Here is a 26,358-nt window from a genome sequence, read left to right as displayed (position 1 = left end):
TTTTTTTCAATCAGGTACCACGGAGCCTGTGCATGCCCCATGGTTTGCTGGTATTGGCTCTCTCCCATCCCTGAGACACAACCACCATGGCAAGGAACCTAATGGAAAGAAACCCCCACCTGCCCCTGTTGGGACTGGCAGGCAGCTGACAGCCATGTGAGTCGAACAACGAGAAGGTGAGGCAATGAAAGAGACGTCACACACAGCCCAAAGTGACAGCTAAACTCCTGCACAGATTCCAACAGCTTCACTGGGGCTTTAAATCACTAAAAGCTTCTGTCAGCAGCTACATGTGATTTCTGCCGTGCACCCCGTGAGGACTAGAAAGCCCCAGGCTACTGACTCATGGGAGGGAGCAGATGACAGTGCTATCTGGGGCAGGACTTGGCTTGAGGAGAGTGTCATCACAATTCCTTATTTTTCATTTCCAACAAAGTTAGTGTACGTGAAAGGTACTGGACTGACATCCCAGGAGAATAGCTGCCTTCTAATTAATTATAATTAATCATCCAGGCATTACTTAATGTTTGCATAGTGCTTTGAAGCTCCAAAATACAATATAGCAGGTAGATATTATTAATTCAAAGAAACAGGTATAGCCAAGCCAGGGGCAGGTTTGCCTGTGTGGTTTCCCACCTAAGAGACCACACCAAATCAGCTTGCTGCAGCAGGTGCATTCACCCCGCTTTTTTTTCATACATCAGAAACTTCTTGACTGATGGACCCTGCATGGTGACTCCAGTCATGTATGCGCTTGGGTCTGATGTTAATCATCATGTACACAGCTGGGTTTGGTAACTCTGGTCACATATACCCCCTTGGCTAAGGGAACAAGAAAGGCAGGACCCCTTGGTCAACAGACAGGGCCCTTAGTCAATGAAATGCTTCACTTAAGAGAAGTTTCTAAACTGCTAATCATATACAACCACAAATCAAATTCGACCTAGGCTATAAATGGAGCCCTGCTGGAGATACCATTTGAGTTGGTCCTCCTGGGAGCAGTGGGTTTGCAGTCAGGGACTCTCCCCTTGGGTTGGGATGCCGCCCAAGGAAACTCCTCAAGGACTGAGTGCCCTTGTCTTCTTGGTGCGTGATCATATATTCTGGATTATCCTTGAGCGCCCTTGCCTGATGGGTGAGTAATTGTACCTTGTGGGTTACCCCTGAGAACCCTCGCCTGACTAGTGAGTGACTGTGTATTGTAGGCTGCCCTTGAGAGTCCTCATGGAGTGAGTGTACATTTTGAATTCCTGTGTGTTCATGTGTAGTAATAAGAACCCAGCTGAGCCTGTGGGTTGCTTAATGTTATTGGAGTACTGAATGATTTTGGATAAACCTAATTTCTAGCTGTTTTTCTGCTAAGCAGTTTTGGTTAGAATAAAGTTTGTTTTGAGTTTATCATCTGTCTGGTTTGGTTCTGGTTTGCCTCTGTGACACTCGCACAAGTGGACCCTGCCTTGGCTTCGATACATCCTCTGAGAGACATGTAGGCACTTCGAACCCTTTGTTCGTCCCCCTCATGCCCTAGATCAAGGGCTTGGCCCACAGGGGAAGGAGTGGCATGCTTGAAAATGGGAGAGAGTAGGGCAGAGGACACTGCTTTTCCCTCCTCAATTTGGCGACCTCCTATGTCCATCTGTGGAGCAGCATCTCCAATGGCGAGAGGTACATCTTGGCCTCCCCCCAGACTTGTTCTGGGATTCCCTACAGAGCTAAGCCAGACCAAAATAGGAGGAAGGAGGCCCTTGTACTCCCCCCAGCTCCATCCCTGCTCTCAGCCCTCCATCCTGGCTGCTCTCTAATCCCAGCTGACTGCTTCCTCATGCCCTGACAGCATACAGGTCTGTGTCATCTTCTGGACACTTGATTTTACCAGTTTGCCTTTCTCCACATTGGCTGGGGACTGCCATTCAGCTGCCAGAAGACAAGGAGCCCAACGCTCCCTGTCACTGGTGTCCTTCCCATGGGGGCACTGGGGGTGCTCCCACTCCACAGGCATGGCTGTAAATCCTAGAGCTTAATTTTTCGCTGCGTGCATAGTGAACATTTCAGAGCGCTTACAAATCCCTCCCAGCACCATCAAGTCAAACAAATGACAGTAACAATCACTGGCAGAATGACAGGCCAGTTCATACCACTTGCACTTTTACAGAGGCACTAAAAAGCCTTTGTTGTTCTTTTTTTACAAAACTGTAGCAGCATTTACCCAGAAATTACAAACCTATCCAGATATTTGGCTTTCTGGGAAGCAGTACTAGGTACTGCTGACCACTGGTAGTATCCTAATTCTAAATGAATATGTTATCAAGCCCACTAAGGGCTGACGCCATCAGAATAACAATAACAACAACAATCTGCATCCCATTCTGCTCTGACTGCCTCTTGCTGTGTCTCTGCTCGCTCCCCCTCCTTTACCTCCCTCCTGTACCCAGGATGATGTTGCAGTACTGCCCAGCATCATTCGTGCTGCAGCCTCTGCTGTGGGGTGAAGTTCTCTAGAATCAGGTCCCAGCCACTCAGGGTGGTTATATTAGTGTGAGGAGGGATGAGAAGAGATCCACATCCTTACTTTTGAAGCTGCCGTCCTTAAGATCAAACAGTACTGCAATAGGTAGGGTGACTACAATTATTTTTTTGTTTTTAACCACTACTTTTACTATGGAAGATTCCAATGATGAACCTAGTCACTAGTGGAAACAAAGCAGATGGTAATATAGATATAATACCTTTTTGCTCCCTGAACTCCACAAAACATGTTATAAACCTATGTCCAAGCCAGCAGATGGAACACACATCAGTAAACCGTTGTACTCCCACTGAAGTCAATAGGCGCTACAGCTGGGGGCCTGAAGGACTTTGGATCTTTTGGAAGAAATTATTTCTCTCAGTGCTGTCCTACAGCACACACTTGGGATGAAATATTGGTAGTTTTCCTCAATGCATAAGAAATGTGGTATGAATAACACCCAGTTGAATGTACTATGTGTGGAAGTATGCAGGAGATACCTGTGGTCAGATCACCTAGCGTGCCTTCTAGTGACAGGGACTGTGGTATCTTTAAGGAACAAGAGTGATTGTGAATTCATTTCTGTGTCTCGACTTCTGTGGTTACCAGAGAGGAAACTGGTTTGTTCTGTATCATTTCGACAAATGACAGAAATTTTACCTTATTGTTATTGTTTTAACATGATTACTTTCCCTGTCCTCTGCTGGTTTCTTCACCCTCCTCTTCCCTCTGCAGGGGACCCTGTCCCTTCACAGCATGTCCACACAGACAGTTGATTCAGCATTCAGCATAACTGAGGGGGTGGAAATCTCCACAGGGGTTGTGAAAAGTGCTGCTGACAGAAGAGAATGGCTCTGTCAGGGGTAGATCCTCCTTCCACTTGTTCTTGCCCTAGCTCTTCCACCCAGAAGTTTCCCTCCTTGTATTTATGCTGAGTGCAAGACAAACTGTGTGCCTCTGCTCTAACTCACAGGTCAGGAAACAGAATGAAAAGAACCATGAAAAACGATCTTAAAAAAAAGAAGATTTTCCTCCTCCCAAATTCTTGCTTAGGAAAATTATCTAGTGCTGCAAAAAGACCCTTTGTACAGTTTCAGTGCTATTTCATCCTCTGCTGGGTGTATTCATAAGAGTGTCAGCTAGTATCAGTTTTGGGAGCAGTTTCTATGACCCAAGCACCTGCTTAACGTGAACTTTATTGAAACCATCTCTATTTCACAAGGGTCTCTGGATAGATTATGTAATCATTTTCTGGCTTTGTTTGGGTTTGAAATGGTGGTATATTAGTGAAAAAGGCTATTTCATAACATAGCTTCATCCCTCAGCTTCAATACTTTCTCAATGCCCAGGTGATACGTACAGAGTACCACTGTCAACTGGGAGTTACTGAAAGCCTGGAAACGAAGGAATCCTTCATCAGATGAAGTGAAACTGCCATAATTTTACTGACTAGTAGATTGAAGACTGTTCATTGTGTCCTACCCAGCCTAAGCAAAAGCAATGTTTGATTCTCTGATAGGAAGCTATTTGCAATATGGCCTTCTCTCTACTGGGTATTCCTATAACAATTGGCACAATCTCATGATGAGATAAACATGGCACAGTTTTTCTTTAGAGAACTAGACATCTACCACAATGCTACTCAGTACAGAAGGAAAGTGTAACCGACTTTACTGTTAGAAATTAAAAGACATTACCATATAACTGGAAACTCAAAGTGGTAGTTCAGTATCTGTTCTACTCAGTCTTTCCTTTTACTATATGGGACTCCATTACCACTAACCTTTCTTTCACAGGAAGCTTTACATTGCTGCATGTTTCTAGTGATAATTACTCCATTACCTGTTCCAGCAACCTTTTCCCTTAGTCAGTGCTTCCACTGAGCTACATCTTCTCTTACCCAAATACTCCCACAAAGAGAGTTTAAGTTGGATATGATGCCAACGTTATTAACATTGCTCTGTTTCATTAAATGGCTGCTCTGTTTCACTTCTGAGTTTACTGTACTTCTGCAAAGGCTGAAGCAATTGTTGCAGAAAATGGTAAAGCTTTACAAGCTTTGGGGTTCTGTTGGAAATATTGTGTTCTATGAATTTTCCAGAAGTAAATGCAGAGTCTAGTGAAGGTCTGCCAGAGTGGGTTCAAAGCTCAGATACAAGGACAAGTTCGGCACTCTATACATCTGAGTTGGAAATCCAGCAACAAGCCCATTTCAGCAGCAAAAATTATTTTTCAGCAGAGATAACGATGGAGATGCAGGAATATGCTGTTCTTCCAAAACCAAAAGCGTCTCTTGCAAATGGCTCAAAACCTGCCTGGACTTCTCAACCTACTCATGCTCCAGGGAAACAGACTCAATTCACAAATTCATCAGCACTGAAGATGTGAAGCTTCCATTGAAACAGCTAGTTTCCTTTTCAAAAGCGTATCAGCCATTCAGTGCCTGTTCTAATATTCTCTGTTTAGTCTAGTTTTCAACATCACAAGCTATTGTGACTCCCGTCACTTCCCTTGAATGACAAGCTAACAGCTCTCAGCTCCCACTCTCAATACAAGATGCAACCATTTCATTCAAGATAAAGACAGAAACGAGCATGTCCTACCTGCAGCAATACCCATCTTCCCATCCACAGACACCGCCACAGCCGTGCTCACTGTCACCACTTTTGGCAGGCCACCTCCCTCTGTTAAGAAACAAATGCAGCAGGCTTGGTTAGCTTACTGCCAGAGAGGAGTAAAATGCAGTGCGGGCAGCTTGCTCATATACTTTCACACCCATGCCTCAACCCTGAAAAATCTGCAGGTTTGGAGGACTGCATCTTTCAAGACACATAAGCAACCTAAGGGGCTAATAAGTAGATTTTTTTTTTTCCTAAATAATCCTCCAAGATAAAAGCAGCATCCTCAGTGTGACTTATAAAGGACTGGCCTCCTCAGTTTGGGGCATGTAGAACTTCTCTTAGGCCAGAAGGCTGCTCTGCTTCGTGCACCAGCTAAACTCATCAGACAGAAAAACCAGACAGGTATTTCTGACACTGACTCTTGCAGAGCAAAGGCCAAGTCAACCTCTAGCTCTGTTAACCAAGCCAGGTCAGCGCTATAAACTGGAGAGACAGCACTTCCAGGTACTTCCAGGGTACGCCCATTTTAGAAACAAAGTCTTCTGGGATAGATTCAGCTGCCCAAACTCTGTTATTCCCCAGGGTCTCCTGCTCATCCTATAGTTGCTGCTTTAAGCATCCTGTAGGTCCTGTGTCACATCTGCCAGCCCCGTGCAGATCTCTTGGCTCCCAGAGGGCATTTAAAATAGCATGGCTGGATGGGTTTAAGCAACTGAACCCCACCTCCCCTCTCTTTGTTAGTGCAGTTGTTTCAGCCTGCAATTGCCCATGTGACAGATTCCATTTCTGTATTTTTTAAAGTGATTAGATTAGCTTCAGCTGGGGCACCTCTTTTGGAACTGCCAGGGGACAGTTTGAAGGTCAGCATGATCGATTGAGCCTACAGATGATTCTCTCCTTGCATGCTGTACAAAAATCTCCTGCTCTGACAGATGGGTCAGGGATTCTTTCCTTCCCAAGAGCTCCAGCATTTGTTACTGCTTTCCATTTCTGCCTTCATCATTCTAGATGGTACCCACTGTGTCCAGAGCACAATTTGGTGTCTACCACAGTCTAGCCTAGAGTCTCATTTTTTTTTCTTTTTGACTGAAGCAAGGATATCAGAAATAGTAAAGCCCTTGTGAAACAAATACCCAGCCACCTTAAGCTCACGTGCCTTGAGCCTGACCCTGCCTTTATGGTGAACCCCAAATGTCTTTTTCTTCCTAGGATGGGACAAAGAAACAAAATACACTTAGCACCTCCAGAAAAAACAAAACAAAACAAAACAAAAAATACTAAACACATGAGAGATCTGGGCTGCAAGAACAGTTCTACTTGACTTGCAGAGCTTTTTCTTTTGGATTCTGGAAGGAGGTGACCTGGATAAATCATTCTAAGGAACTGCAGCCATTCCTGCTGTTTTCCTCCCCAACTGGGAGGTCTATGGGCTCTTCCCTTTTATGTAATGGGAAGTGCATCTGCCATGAAAACCCCTCGTCATAGGGCAGGCATGTACTGAGTAACACGAAAAGTACGAAAGGGGGACTTTGGCATCAAACTATCAGGAATTTATTTAGAAACTGCGTGGCCCATTCTGGCCAAAAGGTGGTGCACCCCTGCTTCACCGCATCTCAAGGAAAGGCCTGGACTTTACTCTGACAGTGAAACACTGTGTCCCAGAAGCACCGAGTATTATTTCTTGTCTCTTCGCAGGCATCTTGTGTGATCTCATGGATCACAGTCTCTCTAAGCCCAGCTGCTCACCTCTAAAGACACAGTCTCCCCGACAGCTCAGAGCACATAACGTTTCCAGGCCCATGCACTACTTCTTACAGTGTGCCTGTAGGGTTTTCAGGTGAATGGGGTCCTGGACTTGGTTGAAGCTTCTGACCAATAGCCATGTAATCAAAAAAACAGTGGCAGCTGCTTGTCTTTTGTCTTTATCCTTGCAGAACTACCTGTGACTTCTAAAAAAGTCACATCAAGCCACAATCCCAATGTTCACCCAGCAGTGACTACTGGGGCCAGGGTAATGGCTGCCTTAGGAAGCCCCACAGGGTGTCACTGACTGGTTTTCTAACTTATACTCTATTCCTAAGAGTAAATGCCATGGCATGCAGGGAACTAAAATGTGCGTCCTGCCATGCCTCTGCTTCTCTCCACATTTGCCTTTTAGGTGAGATGTAAGGATACTGGGCAGAGAGAGGCTTTTGTAGAAGATTTCAAGTATTTTCTCTTTCCATCGCATTCCTGGTTCATCTCTTGCCTTCCAGTCTGGTTTTCTCCTCTTTGCTACTTGCTTTCCCACCCACCAGCCTCCCACCACTGTGCCACAAAAAGCTTTAACAGCTAAAGCGCTGAGCTCCGTGACTGAGATGGAGTGTTAAGGGCCAGGGAGGAGCGCAGAGGGGATTTCTGCCTTCTATGTAGGAGTCTCACATGTGTATTTTGTTTTGATTGTTTCTTTCTAGGCTCTTCTGCTTTCTTCCAGCCTTTGAGGAGGCCCTGGTTGGCCCTAAAACTCACAGGAAGCAACACCCTAAGCAAGAGACACTGAAAAATCACTCACTCCTTGCTTTCCTCTTGTGTTTGAGCTCCTTAGCTGGGCAAGAGATGCCATATTCTAGTAGTATGACGGGAAGGACACAGGGCACCGATGAGACACCCTCACCAAGAGGAAGCTATGGAAAAGCCTCCCCCTCTTTTCCTCCACTGCCTCCATAACAAACCCATCCTTTCCTATCATGGAAAGTGGTGATGGAAAAAACGATATCCTCTAAAATCTTACACTGCCCGTTACTGTCATCCAGTATGCCTGACAATATTCCCTCCCAGGCCTGGTCACATCTGCGTGTCTAATCCTTCTGTAATACCTTTACCTACCTCTTCCCACAGTCCATGATGTCCTCCAGGCCCAGAAGTACCTTGTGATGCCCCATGCCCCGCATCCCTAAATCCTTCAGTCTACCAAGGCCCTTTGTTTCCATGTGTCCACTATCTCCTCTATGACCTGATGTTACACAGCCCTGACTGCCTTCTCCACAGCTTGTAGCTTTGTCTTTCCACTGTGTCCAGTTCCCATATCTTGGCCATGACCCCTGTGCAAAGACAATGCCAAGAAGCCAGGTCCCAGCACTTCAGTAGGAGGTGGCAATAAAGAGACTGGCATGTCAGGGGACACAAGGTATGAACAGTTTTCTCTGCTCTGGCGTTCAGGCTGGGGTTACCTGAGTCATCTTCTGAAACAATGCTGTAGATGAAGCTCCCAGGGGGATGCTCGGCCGCTCGGCGGTACCACAGAGGGAAGTGGTCCATGGTGAAGATGCTTTCCTTGTCCTTCCGCGTCAGGAATTTCCTGCCACGACAAAACCCAGGGCAGCCTTTTGTACGGGGTGCAGAGGAGCAGCAGCCCTCCCCAGGGCTGGGCACATCACCCGCATCTCATCACCTGGGGCTTCTCCTGCCACAGAGGGAGCCCGGAGACCCAAGGGTGACCCAGACGCGAAAGGGTCTTCGTGGTGCACCCCTCGCCCCGGGAACTTTGGGCGGGGGGGGGGGGGGGGGTGTGTGTGAAGCCTCCTTCGTCGCCGAAACACGGACACCGCCCGGGCCCAGCGGTCCCGCCGCCAGCCGGGCGGGTCAGGACGGGCCCCACCCGCTCCCCCGCCGCCACTTCCCGGCGGCTCCCCCGCCCCGCTCCCCGCCGCCCCGGGGCCGGCGCGGCCGCTCCTCTGCCCGCCAGGTGCCGCTGTTGCCCCGGCCGAGGCCCTCGGCGCCGCCGCCGCCGGCCCCAAGGGCGGGCGAGGGTCTCGCAGGCGGCCGGGCGGTGCCTGTCGCGGTTTATCAGCGGGGAACTTCTGCCTGGGGAAGGAACTTGTGCCTGGGGAGGCCGGGAGGGAAGGTGTCCGCCAGGTCCGCCGGAGGCCGGGCAGGTTGCGCCGTGAGGGGCAAGGGGCAGGTGGGTGCGAGCGGGTGGGCGAGGGAAGCCAAGCTGGCGTGTGGCCAGTCGAAGGCTGTTAGTGGCCGTGGGAGAATGGGAAGCAGGTGAGAAAAGGGAATTAGATAGTCTCCTACAAAAGGAAACAAAACCGAACAACAAAACCCAAACAAACAAACAAAAACCCCCAAACACATCCCAAAACGAAGATGATGCTGTTGTGGCTAAATAGAGAACTGGAGATGCAGGGACTAAAGTACTTGAGGAAACAGGTGCTCCAGAGGGCAGGAGGATGAGGCCCCAGGGGAAGGCAGTGGGTGCTCAGGGGACACCTCGTGAAAACCAGGTCACTGGCTTCCCTGGGGGTCCCTGCTGTCTTGGCAAATCCACTTTGCTTTCAGGCTGTTATTTTGCTGTATACTTTGACATAATGACAATTACTCATTTATACGGTTCCTTCCTTTCTGGGGATTCCAGAAGCACCTCTCGTGTGACACGCAAGGGGTCTGTCACTGCAGTGTGGTGACTTCGTCTGCTTAAAAGCGCTGAACAATGCTCCTGATGAGCAGTGGGGGAGAGGGAATCATCATATTGGCTTCCTGCAGCATACATTATTTTCTTCCTTGTTGCCTGAACTTGACCACTCTGACTTTAATCCAAATTGCCTCGAAAACGTGTCACCTTTCAGGCACAGGAGAGCTCTCTGGCTTGAATGTATGACTCGTGTTTGGGGAGCTCAGAGACAGCGAAACAGCTGCCAAGAAGCTAAGGACCACCACCAACACTGTCCCCTTCTGTTCCATCTGCTGGTGTGCCTCTGTGACCTGTCCTTTCTTACAGCAGCATGCACCAGCGTGCATATTCAAAAAGCAACAGAAATGCAAACTATACCCTTTCCATGTCAAAGCCCTCCACTGAATACACACATTTGCCCTGAGGGAGAGGACAAGAGGATGAATCATATATGACAGATGTCAGTCACATCACTTAATGCCTCACTGGAAGGCACTGGGATACTACTGCGATGTGGTCTGTGTAAGAGGTAGAACAGAACAAATCTGGAAAAGGAGTTGAGACAGAAATATCAAACCTAGCCAAGCTGGAATGTCACTGGGGCACTGGAGAGCAGAGCCTCTGCACTGCAAAATGGTCCTGGGGATATATGGTAACTGTGGACATTTTCTCTGTTAGCTGACAGAAGTAAAGGAATGATTGGAGGTTTTCACTGAAATGAATGCACTTTGGGACAGTGTTTTAAGAAAAACTCAAAAGGACAAGAGCAAGACAAAGGACCCTTACCCTGGCTCTGCAAATCGGCACTATCACATTGCTCTCTTGCTTTCTGTTTCTGTTTTAACAAATACTTTTCTAAGGCTGGTGGTGATTTCCTGCTTTCTCTTCAGAGTTATTGAGAGAAACCCCTTAATGCAGTTTAGGGACTTACCTGTTGGAAATTTTCTCAGATCCAACATATAGGGCACTCCTCATAAGTCCAGCCCGAGTGCCCAGAAATGCCACCTCGACACCTGCCTCAGTCTCCCTGTGGAACAGAAACACACAAGCAGAAGCAAACAGTTCTCAGAGCAGTAGCCACCTCCCTGCCCCTGGGTGAGGACCTTTCAAACTAGTAGCCGCAACTGGATGTTTGGTCCCAAGTTCATTTGCAGTATAACCCATTTACACCAGGAGAAACACTAGCTCCTACCTGCTAACAGCAACAGATTGTTACTGGCTAACAGTTGTCAGGCTTAGACTTGTATCTAGATTCACATCTAAGGTTTGCTCATTTGGCTCTCTTGTAGCTAGGCCATAAGCTCTTCTCCTGCTAGCCCTGCTCTAGGCTGCCTGCATGGAGCTCAAGTGAGGGAGAGGGACAGCAGAGAGAGAAGGGCTGTCTCAGACATGTGCAGGATGGGCAGAGTAGCAGACTGACTCCGAAGCAGTAGATTGATTTGGACTCCTGTTGCTGGAGGCATCAAGGGCACAGATGTGACAGCCCCATGATGGAGAGCTGGCTGCAGTGTGGTGGCCTTAAAGCAAGAGTGGGGGTGTTGGTGTAGCTGTTTAAAGATGTGCTGATAGTTGGGTGTCCTAGCACGATTGCTGCTGGCTCACGCTCTGTTAGTGGCAGGGGTGCTGGTAACCAAAATGAGGGCAGGAATCCTGTGGCCACACATCTAAGTAGCATGTTGTCTGCTGAAAATAGATCTTGCGACATGATACTAGATACTACGTGTAATAGGTGCCTCACTGGTAATAAGAAAGTAGGAAGTTGTTTACTGAAGCCAGCCTGTCCACTCCCTTCCTGAGGCTCAATGTGAAGGCATCACCAACAGAGACAAGATGAAACTCCCTTTGCTGCTGATAAGGGTGTCCTGAGACACCAAACTCATGCAGTGCATCTGAGTTAGGTGCCGCAAAGAACTGGTGCTGAACACCCCTTGCAGTGACACACCTGGATCGCTGCTGTCCTCCAGTGATATTCAGACAAATTCGCCAAACTAAAGGCTCCTCTGAGAAGGCCCAGCTTACTGGAGTCCACCCCCAAGAGACACTTTTTGAGTTATTTCTAAAGTTATTGAGCTACTTCTGTCAGCTTTTTGAACTATTTCTGAAGTTTCTTATATGCTGTGCAAGCATCTGTGACTGTTTCAGGCACTGCATAAGCCCATAGCATCTGGAAATGCATCTTCAGTGGTGGTTTACTCCTATTCGTTTCTCATACACTTACATGGACATATTGAGAGCTAGTGTTGTCCAGTAGGCCTCCATGGGTGCAGTGACCACTGCATCAAACAACACTTCCTGGACCAACTCCTCATCACCTAAGAAGAGAGAACAAGAATCAGGAGAGGAAGACATGTCCTTCCCTAAATGTCTTACGGAGTTCCTTGTTATAGAACATCTGGCTGACCCAGGGCAGTGAAGCAACACAGCACAAAAAGAGGCCTCCCCTTTCAGGGCTGAGCATAGGACCTGCCACAGAGAGCACAAGAACAGATGTTACTGCTAAGACTGTTAGACTGGTGCCCCTGCAAATTCAGGGGAAGGGATTTGGGTTTGAAAGTGTTGGCTTCAAATGAAATTATTCATCAGGTCTTCACTCTGACCTTCTTACTTGAACAGGCTGTCCACAACCATTGCCTCAAATCCCTGCTTTGACCTTTCTTCTAGATGCCCTGTAGAAGGGCAGCAGACACTCCATTCCACTCAAGAAGCTTCTTCAAAGTCCCTAGTGACTTCTTCATGGCTTCTAATATGTCCTTGTGTTCATTGGCTTCTCTGTTACCCCTCTGTTCTTCCTGTAAATCTCACAAAACACTGTCCTGTCCTGGTTCCCCTCAGATCCTCAAGCCAGTCTACCCTACCAGTCTAGTCCAGCCTGGACTGGGACGAGAGGTGTTAGGAAGGTTCAAATATGCCATGTACTAAATAGTATGTTCTAAGATCCCATTTATTTGACCTGCTTCATTTCTGTATTGCCCTGCCTGCATTAATTTCATGCTGTGAGAGTGTTATGGCTACTGTATTGCAGATACACTCCTTTCAGTGCTGTTCGAGATGGAGCCACCCACCTGCCCCATTTCAGTGTTTCTGCCTCCACTTACTGGGCTGAGGTCCCAGGTCTCCCCTAATGTTTTCTCCCAAGTTCTCCCAACTTTCTTTCTCCTTTCTTTGTCAGAATCCATTTCTCCATCCTTGCTGTCATTCAGACCTCAAAACCAGAGCTCAGCAGCAGAACTTTCCCTCCCCAGGCCCCATGTGTCTAGGATGTATCCCAAATCCTATTTCTTTTTCCTATGCAGCACTTCCAAATCTGCATGTTTCTCATAGTCAGCTCTCCTGGAACTTTCCTCCTCCTCCCTGGCCTCTTCAACTCATACATCTTCTCCTTTCAACCTCCTCCAAAGACAGCCAGGAGAGGTCTGCTCACACTATGCAAGAGAGAAACAATTATTGGATTTCATTTGGGTTTAGTTTTAAGAGATTTCCCTCTTCATGCCAAAGGTTTGTGCCTCTCGACTGGAGCATTACATGCAAAAGCTTGCACTTGGCACAACTAAGGGGTGATACAGGGAATTGACAATTAACTCATTAACACTTAAAAAACTAACACTTAACACTTAAAGAACTAACCCTACCCCACATCACTAAAGACATTTAGAGAGCTGACCCTTTAACCCACATCACTATTGCCTAGCCTTGCTTAACTCTGTGTAACTTATTGTACGAAAAACAGGACTTCACTGACACCTTGCAAGGATAATAATCCTTGGGTGCATCCTTGATGCATCCTTGGGTGAACTAGATTACAGAAACTTGGGCACAGGACAGGAGATACGCCAGTTTTAACCAACTCAGCAGTCTGAGACCTAACCAGCTCATCACACTGGACCAAAGGTGATCGTGTACAGAGAAAGAGGACCCAGGTTCACAATCACTGCGCAGCTGCAGCCAGGAGGAGCCAGAGGTGGAGACTGTGGAAATGATCTCCCAGAACTCATTGTAATAAGAACCGCCTTCTCGGGGACAGGTTATGAATATGTATAGGTGGTCCTAAAACTTTCATGAATATGTAACACTTTACTGCATTTAACCAAGTTCACAGCTACTGTAATTTTACACATGCATTAGGTGAAATGATTCCCTGCGTGTCCGGTGTCGTAAATAAATGCATACCTTCCTTATAACTTCAAGGGTTGTAAGGTCATTCCGCGCCTCAGGGGTCTGATGCCATAGAGAGTGAAGGGGCTGAATGACATCTTAAAGCTAAATTGCTATAGGGAGTTCCCATACAGAGCTGCCCACCTCTGTTCCCTGACAGAACTCCCACTCTGTAGTGGTGCTATATCAGCTGCTTGCTTGGCTACACGTGGCCTGGAGAATGGGACCTGGTGAAAGGCATGAGCAGGGGGAGGAGCAGGAAAGAGAGTAATTCTATATCAGTTTTTCCCCCAAACCAGTTACCAGTTGTGTTTGGAAAACAGAACTAACAATCCTTGTTCTGAAGAACCCATCTGACTGGATGGCACCATGCAGCCCTCAGTGGATGTCGGCTGTGGCCCTGTGGAGCAGAGTAGTCACAGCAGCTTTCCTGACTCCTTCTGCCACCACTCCCTCTAGCCCAGCAGGTCAGTCTGTCTTAAATGTGATGTGCAGCCCCCACCAACCTCCTCTCAAGCCTTTCACCTTTCAGTATTTCTTGTGCTGAGACCTTCAATAAGGCTGAGTTATGTGACAGCTTTGAAATGCAAAAAAAAAAAATCCTCTGATGGTGACAAGAAAGCGAAACCTCAGCTCATTTCCACATGTGAATTAATCTGGGTTTGAGTTTAGTCCTGCCTGTGTGAGCAGGTGCCACAGGAGCTCAGTCTGACACCAACCAATTTGTCACAGTCCCCTCTCCCCTGTGATGGGTACAGGAAAACCCCAGCAAGGCCCTTTTGGTGCCTGGGACTCACATTCCAGGTCAGGCTCCTCTCCAGTGAGGAAACGGATCACAGCCTCCAGCTGGCTGAGCTTCCGATGGTCCGGATCAATGTCAGTGATGCAGTAAATCCTGGTGGGGAGGGGAGAAGAAGCCCACAGGGGCAAAGAAAAAAAAACCCACAATCAAGCAAATGGCTTCTGGAAAATAATAACTGCAAACAAAAATTCATTGAGAAAGCTTGGGCTGCAAAGATTTTGCTGCTGCTGCATGCCGTACCCACTCAAAATCTAACAATTTGGCTATAAGTCAAACCCTACCAATAAACCAAACACCAATTAGTCTGACTGCTGCGCTTAGTGGGGCTGCTGTTGTGTTCTCCAACATAAGCTCACAACACAATGTAGCAGTCCCAAACCCTTCCAGCAGTCATTTGTATTACATGTTGTTTAAGATGTGTACCTGTGTCTGTATAAATAATAACAATGTGATGGAGAGACCTGAAAAGCATACAGTCACGTGGAATGTGAGTAAAATTGGATTGAGAGCAGATAAATAAAACGAGGAATGAGCTTGTAGTATGACATGGTGGCAACAAAAGCCAAAGGGATACAGCTGCGGGAGCCTCAGGACTCAGTTTGGGGATAAGTGGGAGAATGTATTACAAATGCCTTATAAAGGAAACCAGTCTTTAAATCCTGCTTCCAAGTTTGACCGCTTCATTGTCAGGACAACAGGGAGGAAAGTGTTATAAGAGAGAATTACAACTCATAAAGGAGCTGAAAGGAATGATTGATGAGAGATGTCTAAGAGAAATGAATATGTAAAGTGTGGTAAGCTGACACCCCAAGTTAGGAGTGGAAGAAGGAGAAGTCACTGCTTGTGTCTCAAATGCGCTGCCTGTGAAACTTGACAGTGTAATGAGAGGTGTGAAGGGCTGCGGGGCTTCTTGAATATAGTTATTTTGGCATTGATACAGGCTGGGTTCATGTGCCTGAGTGTAACTGAATGTTGGGTTCATGAAAAATCCCAAACCACACAGCAATAAATGGAAAGTGCCATGCTTCACCCTCTTTCATATCCAAACCAAGCAAAACCATAAATTATGTTTGCTATTGGAACAGAGGTTATAAATCACCTCCATGTTCCTTAGAAATTAGGTCTAGTCTCAGTTTGGAGAATGCCAACCAAAAATAAGCTAGGATTTAAAAAAGCATTTCAATCTCTCACTAAGCTTGAAATGAAATTTCCTGACAGGTCTGACATACTGTAGGTTTTGTAGCACAATTCTGAGCAACGTGAGGAGGAACAAAATGAGTTTGAGCACAGAAGACTGAGGATAACTCTCAGGAGATGTTTCCTAGCAGAAGGTTGTGCCAGGCCTAGGTGAGATCTTCCAAAGGAAGAGCTGGAACTGAGATGCCTGGAAACAATCAGGTCTTTGCAAGTACAGACCCTGAACAACGTTTTTTTTTCTCTAGGCCACAGAAGGTGGTGAAGTCAAGCCAAATTGCTGGGAGCTTTGCTAAAATCTCATGACAAAGTCCTGTGTCATAGACAGGATTTCCTCCACTTACCATTCATTCGCTAAGGACAAGTCTGGCTGGAGCAAGTCATGCAAACCTGAAACCAGATAATACGCAGAGCATTCAGATAGGTAGCAGACAGGCAGATACGGGCTGTGATGATGAAGTGAAGCAGCAAAGTGCAGAGTAGATTCCAAGTCCCTCAGGACAGCGTGGCTGTTTCATATTAACCTACCTTCTTCCACTGAAGTGTTCCCCAGCAGAATGTACTCCCCGTGTCCCCTGGACAGCACAACACCCAGGCTGCAGGAAGGAAGGAAAATGGAGGGCTCGTCAGCAAGGAGAGGTGTAATCCCTAAACATGACGCTGCGTTCCTTGCAATTACAACCCTTAAAGACATTAACTCCCTCCACAGCTATTAAAGAAAAGAACATCATCAAAAGAGGATTAAGTGAGATCCGATTTTAGCACAAGAGGCTAAGGAACCTGTCTGTAGAGCTATGAGGCATTTTTGGTGACAATATTTTTGGGCAATGTTGTAGGTTCAAGTCAAAAATAACATTTCTCAAATCTGTGCCAATTTCAAACCACTTCAGCTACATAAAAACACACAAAAAATTTTGCTTGCTTTCTCAGGTGATGTTTTATAATTTTCAGTTTATAATAAGGTTTTGTTTAGAGCCATACACCAGAACATAAAACACATTCAGTAGAACCCCAAATTGAAGATGTCTCATTTCTGTGAAATGAAACAACATGCTTCACCTAAGGTAGAGATTTTGGACTTGGAACTTCAGGTAAATAATAATATTCCTTTTGAGTTGACCCCAAACAGTATTTTAATGTTCAAAGAAACAAAGAAAGCAGTTACTCGTACTGCTATACTCTTGAGTCGTAGCCAGCTTTATGAAGAAACGGGACCGATTTGCTGTCCCTGATGGCAGACTCCTGATACACTGCATTGGTGCCACGTGAGTCTTTGCTCACCTGAAGGGTGTGCCACTGATGTCCGTGAAGAAATAATCATTGGTGAGGAAGAGAACTCGTTTCTGGAATAAGAACATGCATAGGAAGGTGAGAAAACGTCTGACAGACCAAAGCATAGCAATGATGGGGACCCGGGATATACGTCCCCAAGGCTAAGCAAAAGCAATGGATCATTACCAGCACTTCACACCCTGCTAGGGCTGGCTGGAGGCAGGGATGAATGTGCAGTGTTGAGCATATTCAGCAGCCTATGACTTTCAGGATCCAGGCAGCCACTCTGTCTTTCCATCTAGGGCTTCAGTTAAGCCTTTCTTTGCTCTAGGGCTCCTGCACAGGCTGTGGGGAGGGGTGGGAGGAAGCCGCTGTCCCACTCTCGCATCCTTTGAGCCAACATGCTGGGGCCCTGCTGGTCTTTTGCTATACAGAGCAACCTTGATGGCTTTGCACATCATCATCATCCCGAGCAGGAGAATGGGGTTCAGTGGGGCAGGTAGGAAGGAGAGGTGGGAATCGGAGGAGTGGCAGGATGGCAAACCTACCCACTGCGTGGGTGGGCAGCTGGGGCCAAATCTCCCCACTCCTGTGGGAAATGCTGAGATTCCTGACATTTGCTTTCATGCCAAACTGGGACAAAACAGTGACATATTCCAATTTTGTTAAAAAACATCAGTGAAAAAAAAAAAGTTTTCAAACTGAAAAAAAGTGCTGATTCAAATCCAAGCTGTTTTGATTCACATGAAAACATTTTTTTCAGACTAACATTTCCACTGAAGACATTTCAGATTATTGAAAGCTGCTTCAGAACTTCAACTCTTTGCCAGACTGGGCTTTTCCTGTAGGAAAGTGTTGATTTCAGTGGAACGCTTTTCCAAAGGAGAAAAGTTTTTGGAAAATTTCTATCCAACCTTTATGCCAGTATATGAACCCTAATATGTCTAAAATCCCAGCTTTAGTCTGAAAACGAGGTGAGAGGATGTGTGTGGGAGACAGGGAGTGAACACAGAAAACTCAGTGTTCCCCAGGGAAAGCCATGCCTGCTGTAAACTGCTGGAGCTGTGCAGCAGTGGAAGTGGAGCAAGGCACAAAGGGTGAACCTGCGCCAGCTCCACAGTGTGCCCTGAGTTTGTGCACACAGCAGATGGGCTGATGGGGGTTATTAGTGAGGAGATGGCAGGCGGCTCAACTCTTCCCTTCCATCTCTCTCCATGCATGGCGATCATGTACTACTGGTCAACAGGGTCTTTTGCTGGGACAAGATGTTCCCAAAGTGCTGTGATACCCCACAAGGAGCATGGCATTGGTGATGTTTCAGTGGCTGTGGGAAAGGTACAAGAGGTATTAAGCCTCTCTCTCCTTGCCAGTCTGATCTAATGGTGGAGAGGTTGAGGCATGGGGAAGAAGGAGACCAGGGGTTGTAGGCCTGCCCCTGAGGGAAAGGATGCGGTAGAAATTAGTGCCACTGCTCTGAGACCCTTTCCTTCAGCAGGACTTGTTCTGCTGCTTCTTTGCTCCCCTGACCTGTCCCTCTTCTGCACATGCAGCCACTCAGCATTGGTGGCTAGTGGGAGGGAGACCAAATCTCCTTCTGGACAGAGGGAGGTGTTGGGTGGCCAGTCCTCCTGAAGACAGCTGGAGGTGTCACCACTCATCCATGGGAAGGGAGAGAAGCAGAGGCACTCTGGAGCCAAGCAGGGCTGAGGAAGATCAGGCAGGACTGTGCCACAGAGCAAGGGAGAAGACAAGACCATGGGCACCTTTGGTGCAGGGTAGGATGGGTGACTACCAGCATCTGTGGCCTGAGAACACGTGTATTTCCAGTTTTGGTATTGTCACTGCACTAGGCTGTCACTCCTGGCTGGTGCCATTATCAGTGGTTTGCCACAGCTCCTACTCACATCCTTGCTCTTTTGCTTTTACGACCACAACCCATTTGTACCTTGACTGCAACCAAAGGCATTTCTGCCATCAGATATCTCTAACAACTGCCCCTCGTCTTTGGTCCTTATTTTTCCCTTTCTATCTCACTCCACTCTCAATACCCTCCTGAGATCAACCTGGGGAATCAACGTTTGTGGCTGACAGAATAATTGCTGTCCCCTTCACTCAGCCCTTGTCTCTGCCACCCGACTGCCTCATTCTCTTTGTTTCAAGGCTCTGTCAGCACTTCCTTTGTTTTAACCACTGCTCTGCTTCATCATTTAGCAGAGTACAAGTGGGATTTTCTAAGTTTCACTTCTGGTCCCCGCTCTGTGGGTATTCTGATAATAGTGAAACTGTCACATTCTCAGCTTCAGTCTCCTATTATCCTTCACAACATTTGCAGAGTTGCAGAATAACACAGGTGGTATCTTTTACCAAGGCTACTTTTTGTTATTTTTTTTTCCCTGGGTAAGAGAGCATAAAGATGTCTCTAAAATACAGAACTAAAGAGTATCTCTGGATGACTCAGAAGAAATGTTATTGAGGGTGCATAGAGACAGAGAAAGAGGTTAAGCTACAGAAATAAGCAATCTAGACTTACAAAGAGTAGATCTTGCTGGAAAATCCTGATTGCTCTTCTGACAGAATAACAAAGATAACGGATGAAGGGAATAAAGGGCATGCAATGTATCTGGATTTATATAAAACACTTAAAACAGCTTCTCAGGAAATTTTATTCTAAAGAGTCAGTTAAAATGGGCTTAAATAAGATGTGGAGTGAGAATCAGCTGCAGTACTGTAAACTAAAGAAACCATAAACAACAGGGCATGTAAGGAAAAAGATCTAGTGAGAGGAACAGACAGACTCTATCTTAGGAGCCCTGATGTACAGTGATCAGTAAAGACAAAATAAAACAACATTTCTATGCTTACAGAGAAAAAGTCCCTACAGCCCTAAAAATCAGAAAGACTGGACAAAATAAGTAATGGGATTCATGTAGGAAAATGGCAACTGGTAAAAGTAGCTAAGAAACATGGAAACCAAGACAGCCATTCCAGTGCAGTTGTGGGATGGAGAGAAAGTTGAAGGGACAGTGGGAAGGAGATTTGGGGCTCCGTGTTCAAAAATACCTGCTGCAGAGAACAGATGCTCTCGACAGAGCAACAGGGAAACAGTACTCAAATAATTCACTGAAGCTTTGGTACTTCTGTACCAGAAATGATACAGGAGACAAAGGGAAGACAAATAGTTGCTGACCTGCTTGGACTGAAAAATGTGCAAATATTTCAAACGCAGATGTTGGCAATGCCCGGGAGAGGAAAGACAAAGCCATTGACAGGTAGTTACAAACATCAGGAATAAAGAGAACTTGGTTACAACATCTTGCAGTACAACTATTCAGACGAGATGGAGGGGTGTCTTCATGAGGAAATGGCATCATTTCAGCAGTGGTTGTGAGCAGTTGGTTTGTTGGAATTGGTGCTGACTGTGACTTAGCATGGGAGCAGTTCATCCAGCCTGGTTACTGAAAAAAAATGCTTTCTATGGAAGATGGAAAATTTTCCTGAAATATGGAAGACTTCTGGGCAGTGTAACTTGCAGGACTCTGGAATACTTCCTAACAGGAAATGATGAAAGCCAAAACCTTTACGAGAGTTAAATAAACCTGAATGAAAAAGTACCAGTGAACATAAATGTACATGACAATTTTGCACTGATTCCAAGGGAAGACGTATTACCCTACATTAGAGCTGGTAGGGAATGTTCTAAAGTCTCCATTTCATTAGAACTTTTCATAATAAGTCTGTAAATATTTGCATAGAAATTTAATCCTGGATCTGGATAAAGGAAATAATATTCTGACAGTGAGGGACAAAGTTTTTGTGAGTGCTTTTGGGTAGGGAAGGAGAGTTGCAAAATAGTCTTCAAACTGCTTTCTGTCTAGGTCAGCTCAGCATAAACTCTTGAAGATCTCAGTTTCATTTCACAGCCCTATAAACAGTGAACAACATGGGTTTTGGCTTGGCCTGGACAATGTAGGGAGCTATGAGGCCTTTCCAATAGCTTTGTAAGAGCAGAATGTCAGTAGGTATAAAGGGCACTTCTGAAGATGCTCTATTTAATGTCTTTAGCACATGTGTTTTGTATGTGGTGAAACAATAAAATCCTCACACTCAGAAATGCTGAGCATCAAAACCACATCCTTTGTGGCTCTACAGCATTCATTTCCCATCCTCTCCCTCCTGTGACCTGAACAGAAGGATAATTTCTTACCCCTTTATCCACAGGGACCTTCACATCCATAGAGAGGTAGCCTGTTTCCCCATTGATCATGGCAGTTCTCAGCTGCAGAGGTTAGGAAGATTAGTATTAGTGTCTCCAGGCGTTCCAGGAACTAATAGAGCCACTTGTCCTTAATGTACAGGGGCTGGCAGAAAAGAGTGATTGCAGGTTCCCCCCTCTCTTTCTTGCTTTTTTTAAACTGAAAACCTGTTCTCAGTGGTCAGGATGCTTGTTCAGTCAGGCTGATAAGTGACAGAAAAATAATGACTTATGTTGAAAGCTTGTTGATATGTCTCTTTAGTGAAAGGAAAGGATCTGGAAACTATGAAATTGCCAGTCCAAGTTTCAGACTTCACCTTTTGGCAGACAGAAAGTCATTAACACGGTGCTTTGAGAGCCTGAAAGAGGAGACACCTGAGAAACACACTAACTCCCCCAGACTGATTCCAAAGATCTTAAACATTTTTTAAACTGATTTATAAATTATAGGCTGTATTCAGCACCACTTCTGAGGTACAGCAAACCAGCTGTTTAACACAGCAAAGCAAGACTGGCAAGAGTATACAGTGAGAAGAACACTTTATTCAACCCAGGTTCCAAAGGCAAAATGTAATTTTCACAGTGACTCCCAGTCCCTTCCAAGAAAGAGACAGGGAATTTTTCCACAAGTGCAGAGGCTTTATGTCCAGCCTGCCAGAGTATATCAACCTATTGCTTCAGCCTGCATAGAAAAAAAAAGGTGGGAAGTAGCTTATTCATTCACACAAATTGCTTCCTTACTTCCAGAGACAGGCCTCCATTCAGGTGCTGGCCAATCTCAACCGCATTTGCTTTACAAGGCCACAATTCTGTTTATTATGGCTGTTTGATGTGGGTTATTTACAGACCTAGAATATAAAGCTTGTGTTTCCCGAGGCCCACATCTTGGAAATCAAAACACTGACTGGTACTATTACTCCTTTCTCGCTAGGAGCATTTGACCTCCTGCCAGAGCCACGGCATATTCTCTAATCTATTTTGACAGCCTGCAACATTTTCTATGGGTTCTGGGTCTAGGTCAGATATTGTTATTTCATCCATATTTTCTTCTTGAATGTCAGGCACCTCTTGTTGCCCCAATAAGACAGCAGAGAAGGCAATTAGTGGATATCTGAGATCTCTTTGGAACTCCTTAGCTCCAGCTAGTCTGCAGACACACTACTTGTCCTGTGCCCAGCCCCCAGGTGGCAGTGGCTGTAGGTTGGTGTCATGATCCAGGCTTGCTGCTTCTTCCTCAATAGCTTTTCTGGCGCTGAGAAGTCAATTACAGCCCTAGTGTCTGGGAGCCACCATCATGCTCAGTTCTTTTGAGGCAGCTGAGCCTGGACAGAGGGGTTTGCCCGGTGCGTGCTGAAGTACTCATTCCCAACACCCCAAACAGCAAACTCTCTGGCTCCAGGGCAAGAAGTCTGTGCTGTCCCTGTCACTGGCAGTGAGTGCTGCTGACTCTTTTTCCCTGTCTCCTTGTGTAGTTTCAAACCGCTGCAGGTACACAGTTTTTCTGAGGGGTCTCACAACATCTAGGCGTTTTCATACTCAAGTTCAACATCCTTGCAGGCTAATTTCTTCTTCAGTGATTCTGTCAAGGCTGAAGAAGATGTGTTTGGGTGCTCTTAAACTGCTGGGGAGAATCCATCAAGCCTTCCTTTTCCCCTCACACTGGGAATGTCCCTGTGTTGCTTTCCAGGCAAGTCCAAACTTCCTTGCTGCCCAGCTGTAGTTAGTACTGTTGGTATTTTTCCAGACAGTGCCATCTTCCCTTCTCTCGATTTCTTTTTAGCAGCTGGCTGTATTACACATCATTAGCACTTGGGCATATTTTTCCAGTCTGAATTTGCTGCTTATCAGTGTTGCTGAGATTATACTGCAACTGATGTTTAGTCTGTCATTGATCTAATACCATAGCTGCAAATCTGAGTGTTGAAATGTTGGCAGATTTCTGCTGCAGTGGGTGTATCTTGGGAGTCTCTAGACTTGCTGAAGTCACACTGCAGATATTGGTCACGTCACTGAGTGTCTCTGTACCCTCAGGGACTGCAACCTTTCTTTCTTCTGGAAGATGCGGTACAGGAACACAAGGTAGCTCTGTTTTTCATGCCTCTTTTTGGCATTTTTCCCCACTGGATAGTTTTACAGACAGACACCTCACATTTTGCATCTTATTTGCATTCAGGTATCAATATTATTTGGTCAGATGGGAACCTGCTAGCTGAATGAATATAACAGCAAATAAAAATCCTTTCATTTCCTGGATTTTTTTTTTTTTTTTTTGGTAGAAGAGCAGACTGGGTGAAGAGAAGCAGCTCTAAAAGTGGTTCCGGTGAGAGAGAAAACTACAACAGTAGCAGAGATCCTAGAAGACACCAGCAAACCCACACAAAGCCATTGGCAACCTGTATCTTGGTCATTCCACTGCATGTGAAGCCTCTTGTTTTTGTCTTGCTTTCCACATTACACACCCCGTCCTGTTGTGTTTCCTTTCTCAATTTGTCGCTCTTCCACTTCCCAAATTCCTTTGGTGTGGCCCTTTGTACTTGTCCTGCACTAACGACAGCAGCTACTTTGATCCTCTTGCTGGGTAGTACATTTGCCCTACCTGTTAAAGTGGATATCTATAGCCTCAAATCCATTCATCTCAGCAGTCTCCCTTGTAATCCAGAAGCATGTGTCCCACAGCTAATTCTATCTTACTCCAAATTCAGGTCTTAACCTAGTAACTTAAGTATCTCTTCTCTCCTAATTCTTCCGAGTAAAAGAAAGCCAGCCACAGAGGAACCTCTCTACCTTCTCATTATATGTGGGTTCCTAGTTGTGCAACATGGCAATGTGCAGCTGTTGGGGTGCATGCTGTGTCTTGTTTATCACATTTTAATAATTTTGCTCAAAAGACAGTAGAAAAGGTATTTTCTAATATTTTCTCTCTGGTCAGCTATTGTTTTCAGAAGCTCTACACCTGTGCAATAAAGTGGTTTCTGGATATTTGTTTTTCCCAAGTGTCTAAGTTCTTTATCTTATCCTCTTTGTCTATTATTAATAGTGACTGCAAGCTTCAGTCTCTTTTTGAATGCACTTTTTTCCTTGTTGCAGATCTCATTAGTTGAGTGACTTCAGCGATATCTCTCATACTACATGTATGGGTAACATCATGGGATGCTGCCACACTCCTAAGCTGTCTTGGCTTTGTGTTATGGCAGCATTTGGGCCATGTACACACAGACTGGCTCCCCGCAACACCCTCCAAAGTGCTTCCTTCCTCCTGCCAGTGCTTTTCCTCCCTGTTCCATGAGAAGGAAAACTCATACTGGGAAAGATAACAGACATTTTGAAGGGGAGCATCAGCCTTGTCCTCTTGTAGACCACCAGCCTCTCTTAGTCAGGGCCTGTTCAGCACAGAAATGAACAGGAGTGCCTCCTGCCTGCTGCTCTCCCACCCCTTCTGTACAGGCACACAAAGTAATAAAAAGGAGCAGCTACAAAAAAGGCTAAATTCACTTTCTGATACTCACTATTTCATCCCGGTCTTCCCATTCCACTTCTGAGAGGTCTACACTGTTGTAGTTTGGCTTAGGCTTCAGTTTCTTTCCTTCTTTGTACTAGTGTTTATTAAAAACAAACAAACAAAGAAGTAAGCAGCTAGATAACTTCCTAGACCAGCCCTTTAAGGATTGATATGTAATTTGAAAAATAGGGGTGTTTTTTCTCTGACTAGGAAGGCAGTGTTTGAATGCAAGTACCTTCTTGGTCCCATGCCATGTATTTCTTTATGGAGAGAGTGTGGGGCTGGGAGACTTCTAGTGAGCAAGGCTGATCCAGGACCAAGGGACAGGCAGGAACACAGATAAACTTGGAGGTAAAGGCTACAGCCTCCTTTGTGAGAATACTCTTCAAAATAGATCAATACGGTACCCTTGCTTCCAGGAAATCAGGTTTTTCCCACAACTAAAAGTGTAATCCTGTTAACACTATAACACCAGCAGGAGATCTTTTCTGATGGGAATTAGGCTCTGGCTCTACTGACAAAAAGGCAGTCTTTTCACTCAGGGCTAACTGATGCAAGAGGTCCATTTCCCTGCAGTCTTCAGGGCGAAGGAGTAGGTATGAAGCAGACTAAGGGAGACCAGTTTTAGGTGGCAAAGCAGTGCCCTTGCAATGCTTTGCCTTGCCCCATCCTGCCAACATGATGTGTTCCTTCTCTTCACCTACTGAAGTAACTGCCTGTGCTTGTGGGTCTCCCTGTGCCATTTTGCGGTCAGTACTGGGGCCAGTATTATTCAATATATTCATTAATGATTTAGACGAGGGAATAGAGTGTACTATCAGCAAGTTTGCTGATGACACTAAGCTGGGAGGAGTGGCTGACACGCCAGAAGGCTGTGCTGCCATCTGGACAAGCTGGAGAGTTGGGCGGGGAATAACCTAATGAAATTTAACAAGGGCAAGTGTAGAGTCCTGCATCTGGGCAGGAACAACCCCAAGTTCCAGTATAGGTTGGGAAATTCCATATTAGAGAGCAGTGTAGGGGAAAGGGACCTGGGGTCCTGGTGGACAACAGGATGACCATGAGCCAGCACTGTGCCCTTGTGGCCAGGAAGGCCAATGGCATCCTGGGGTGTATTAGAAGGGGGGTGGTTAGTAGATCGAGAGAGGTCCCCCTTCCCCTCTACTCTGCCCTGGTGAGACCACATCTGGAATATTGTGTCCAGTTCTGGGCCCCTCAGTTCAGGAAGGACAGGGAACTGCTGGAGAGGGTCCAGCGTAGGGCAACAAAGATGATTAAGGGAGTGGAGCATCTCCCTTATGAGGAAAGGCTGAGGGAGCTGGGTCTCTTTAGTCTGGAGAAGAGGAGACTGAGGGGTGACCTTATTAATGTTTATAAATATATAAAGGGTGAGTGCCATGAGGATGGAGCCAGGCTCTTCTCGGTGGCAAACAATGATAGGACAAGGGGTAATGGGATCAAGCTGGAACACAAAAGGTTCCACTTAAATTTGAGAAGAAACTTCTTCTCAGTAAGGGTGACAGAGCACTGGAACAGGCTGCCCAGGGAGGTTGTGGAGTTTCCTTCTCTGGAGACATTCAAAACCCGCCTGGACATGTTCCTGTGCGACCTCACCTAGGCGTTCCTGC

At 46.1% G+C, this 26,358-nt stretch overlaps 1 protein-coding gene across 1 annotated transcript in view; it reads right to left on the bottom strand.

The window, feature by feature from the left end:
• The window catches only part of CACNA2D4 (calcium voltage-gated channel auxiliary subunit alpha2delta 4), a gene marked incomplete at its 5' end in the record, with an annotated part of 134,766 nt that overhangs the window by 67,804 nt on the left and 40,604 nt on the right, over positions 1 to 26,358 (bottom strand). The window contains 10 exons of the mRNA XM_082074558.1: positions 5,110 to 5,190; positions 8,337 to 8,464; positions 10,491 to 10,586; positions 11,778 to 11,871; positions 14,509 to 14,606; positions 16,052 to 16,097; positions 16,236 to 16,303; positions 16,989 to 17,050; positions 21,184 to 21,255; positions 24,738 to 24,824. Coding sequence (XP_081930684.1) covers positions 5,110 to 5,190; positions 8,337 to 8,464; positions 10,491 to 10,586; positions 11,778 to 11,871; positions 14,509 to 14,606; positions 16,052 to 16,097; positions 16,236 to 16,303; positions 16,989 to 17,050; positions 21,184 to 21,255; positions 24,738 to 24,824 — 832 coding nt within the window. The remainder of the gene's footprint in view (positions 1 to 5,109; positions 5,191 to 8,336; positions 8,465 to 10,490; positions 10,587 to 11,777; positions 11,872 to 14,508; positions 14,607 to 16,051; positions 16,098 to 16,235; positions 16,304 to 16,988; positions 17,051 to 21,183; positions 21,256 to 24,737; positions 24,825 to 26,358) is intronic.

This window comes from Streptopelia decaocto, assembly GCF_964273445.1.
Source record: "Streptopelia decaocto genome assembly, chromosome: 1".
Lineage (NCBI taxonomy): Eukaryota > Metazoa > Chordata > Aves > Columbiformes > Columbidae > Streptopelia > Streptopelia decaocto.
The sequence above is the reverse complement of the archived record's forward strand: the minus strand, read 5'-3'. Positions and strand labels throughout refer to the sequence as shown.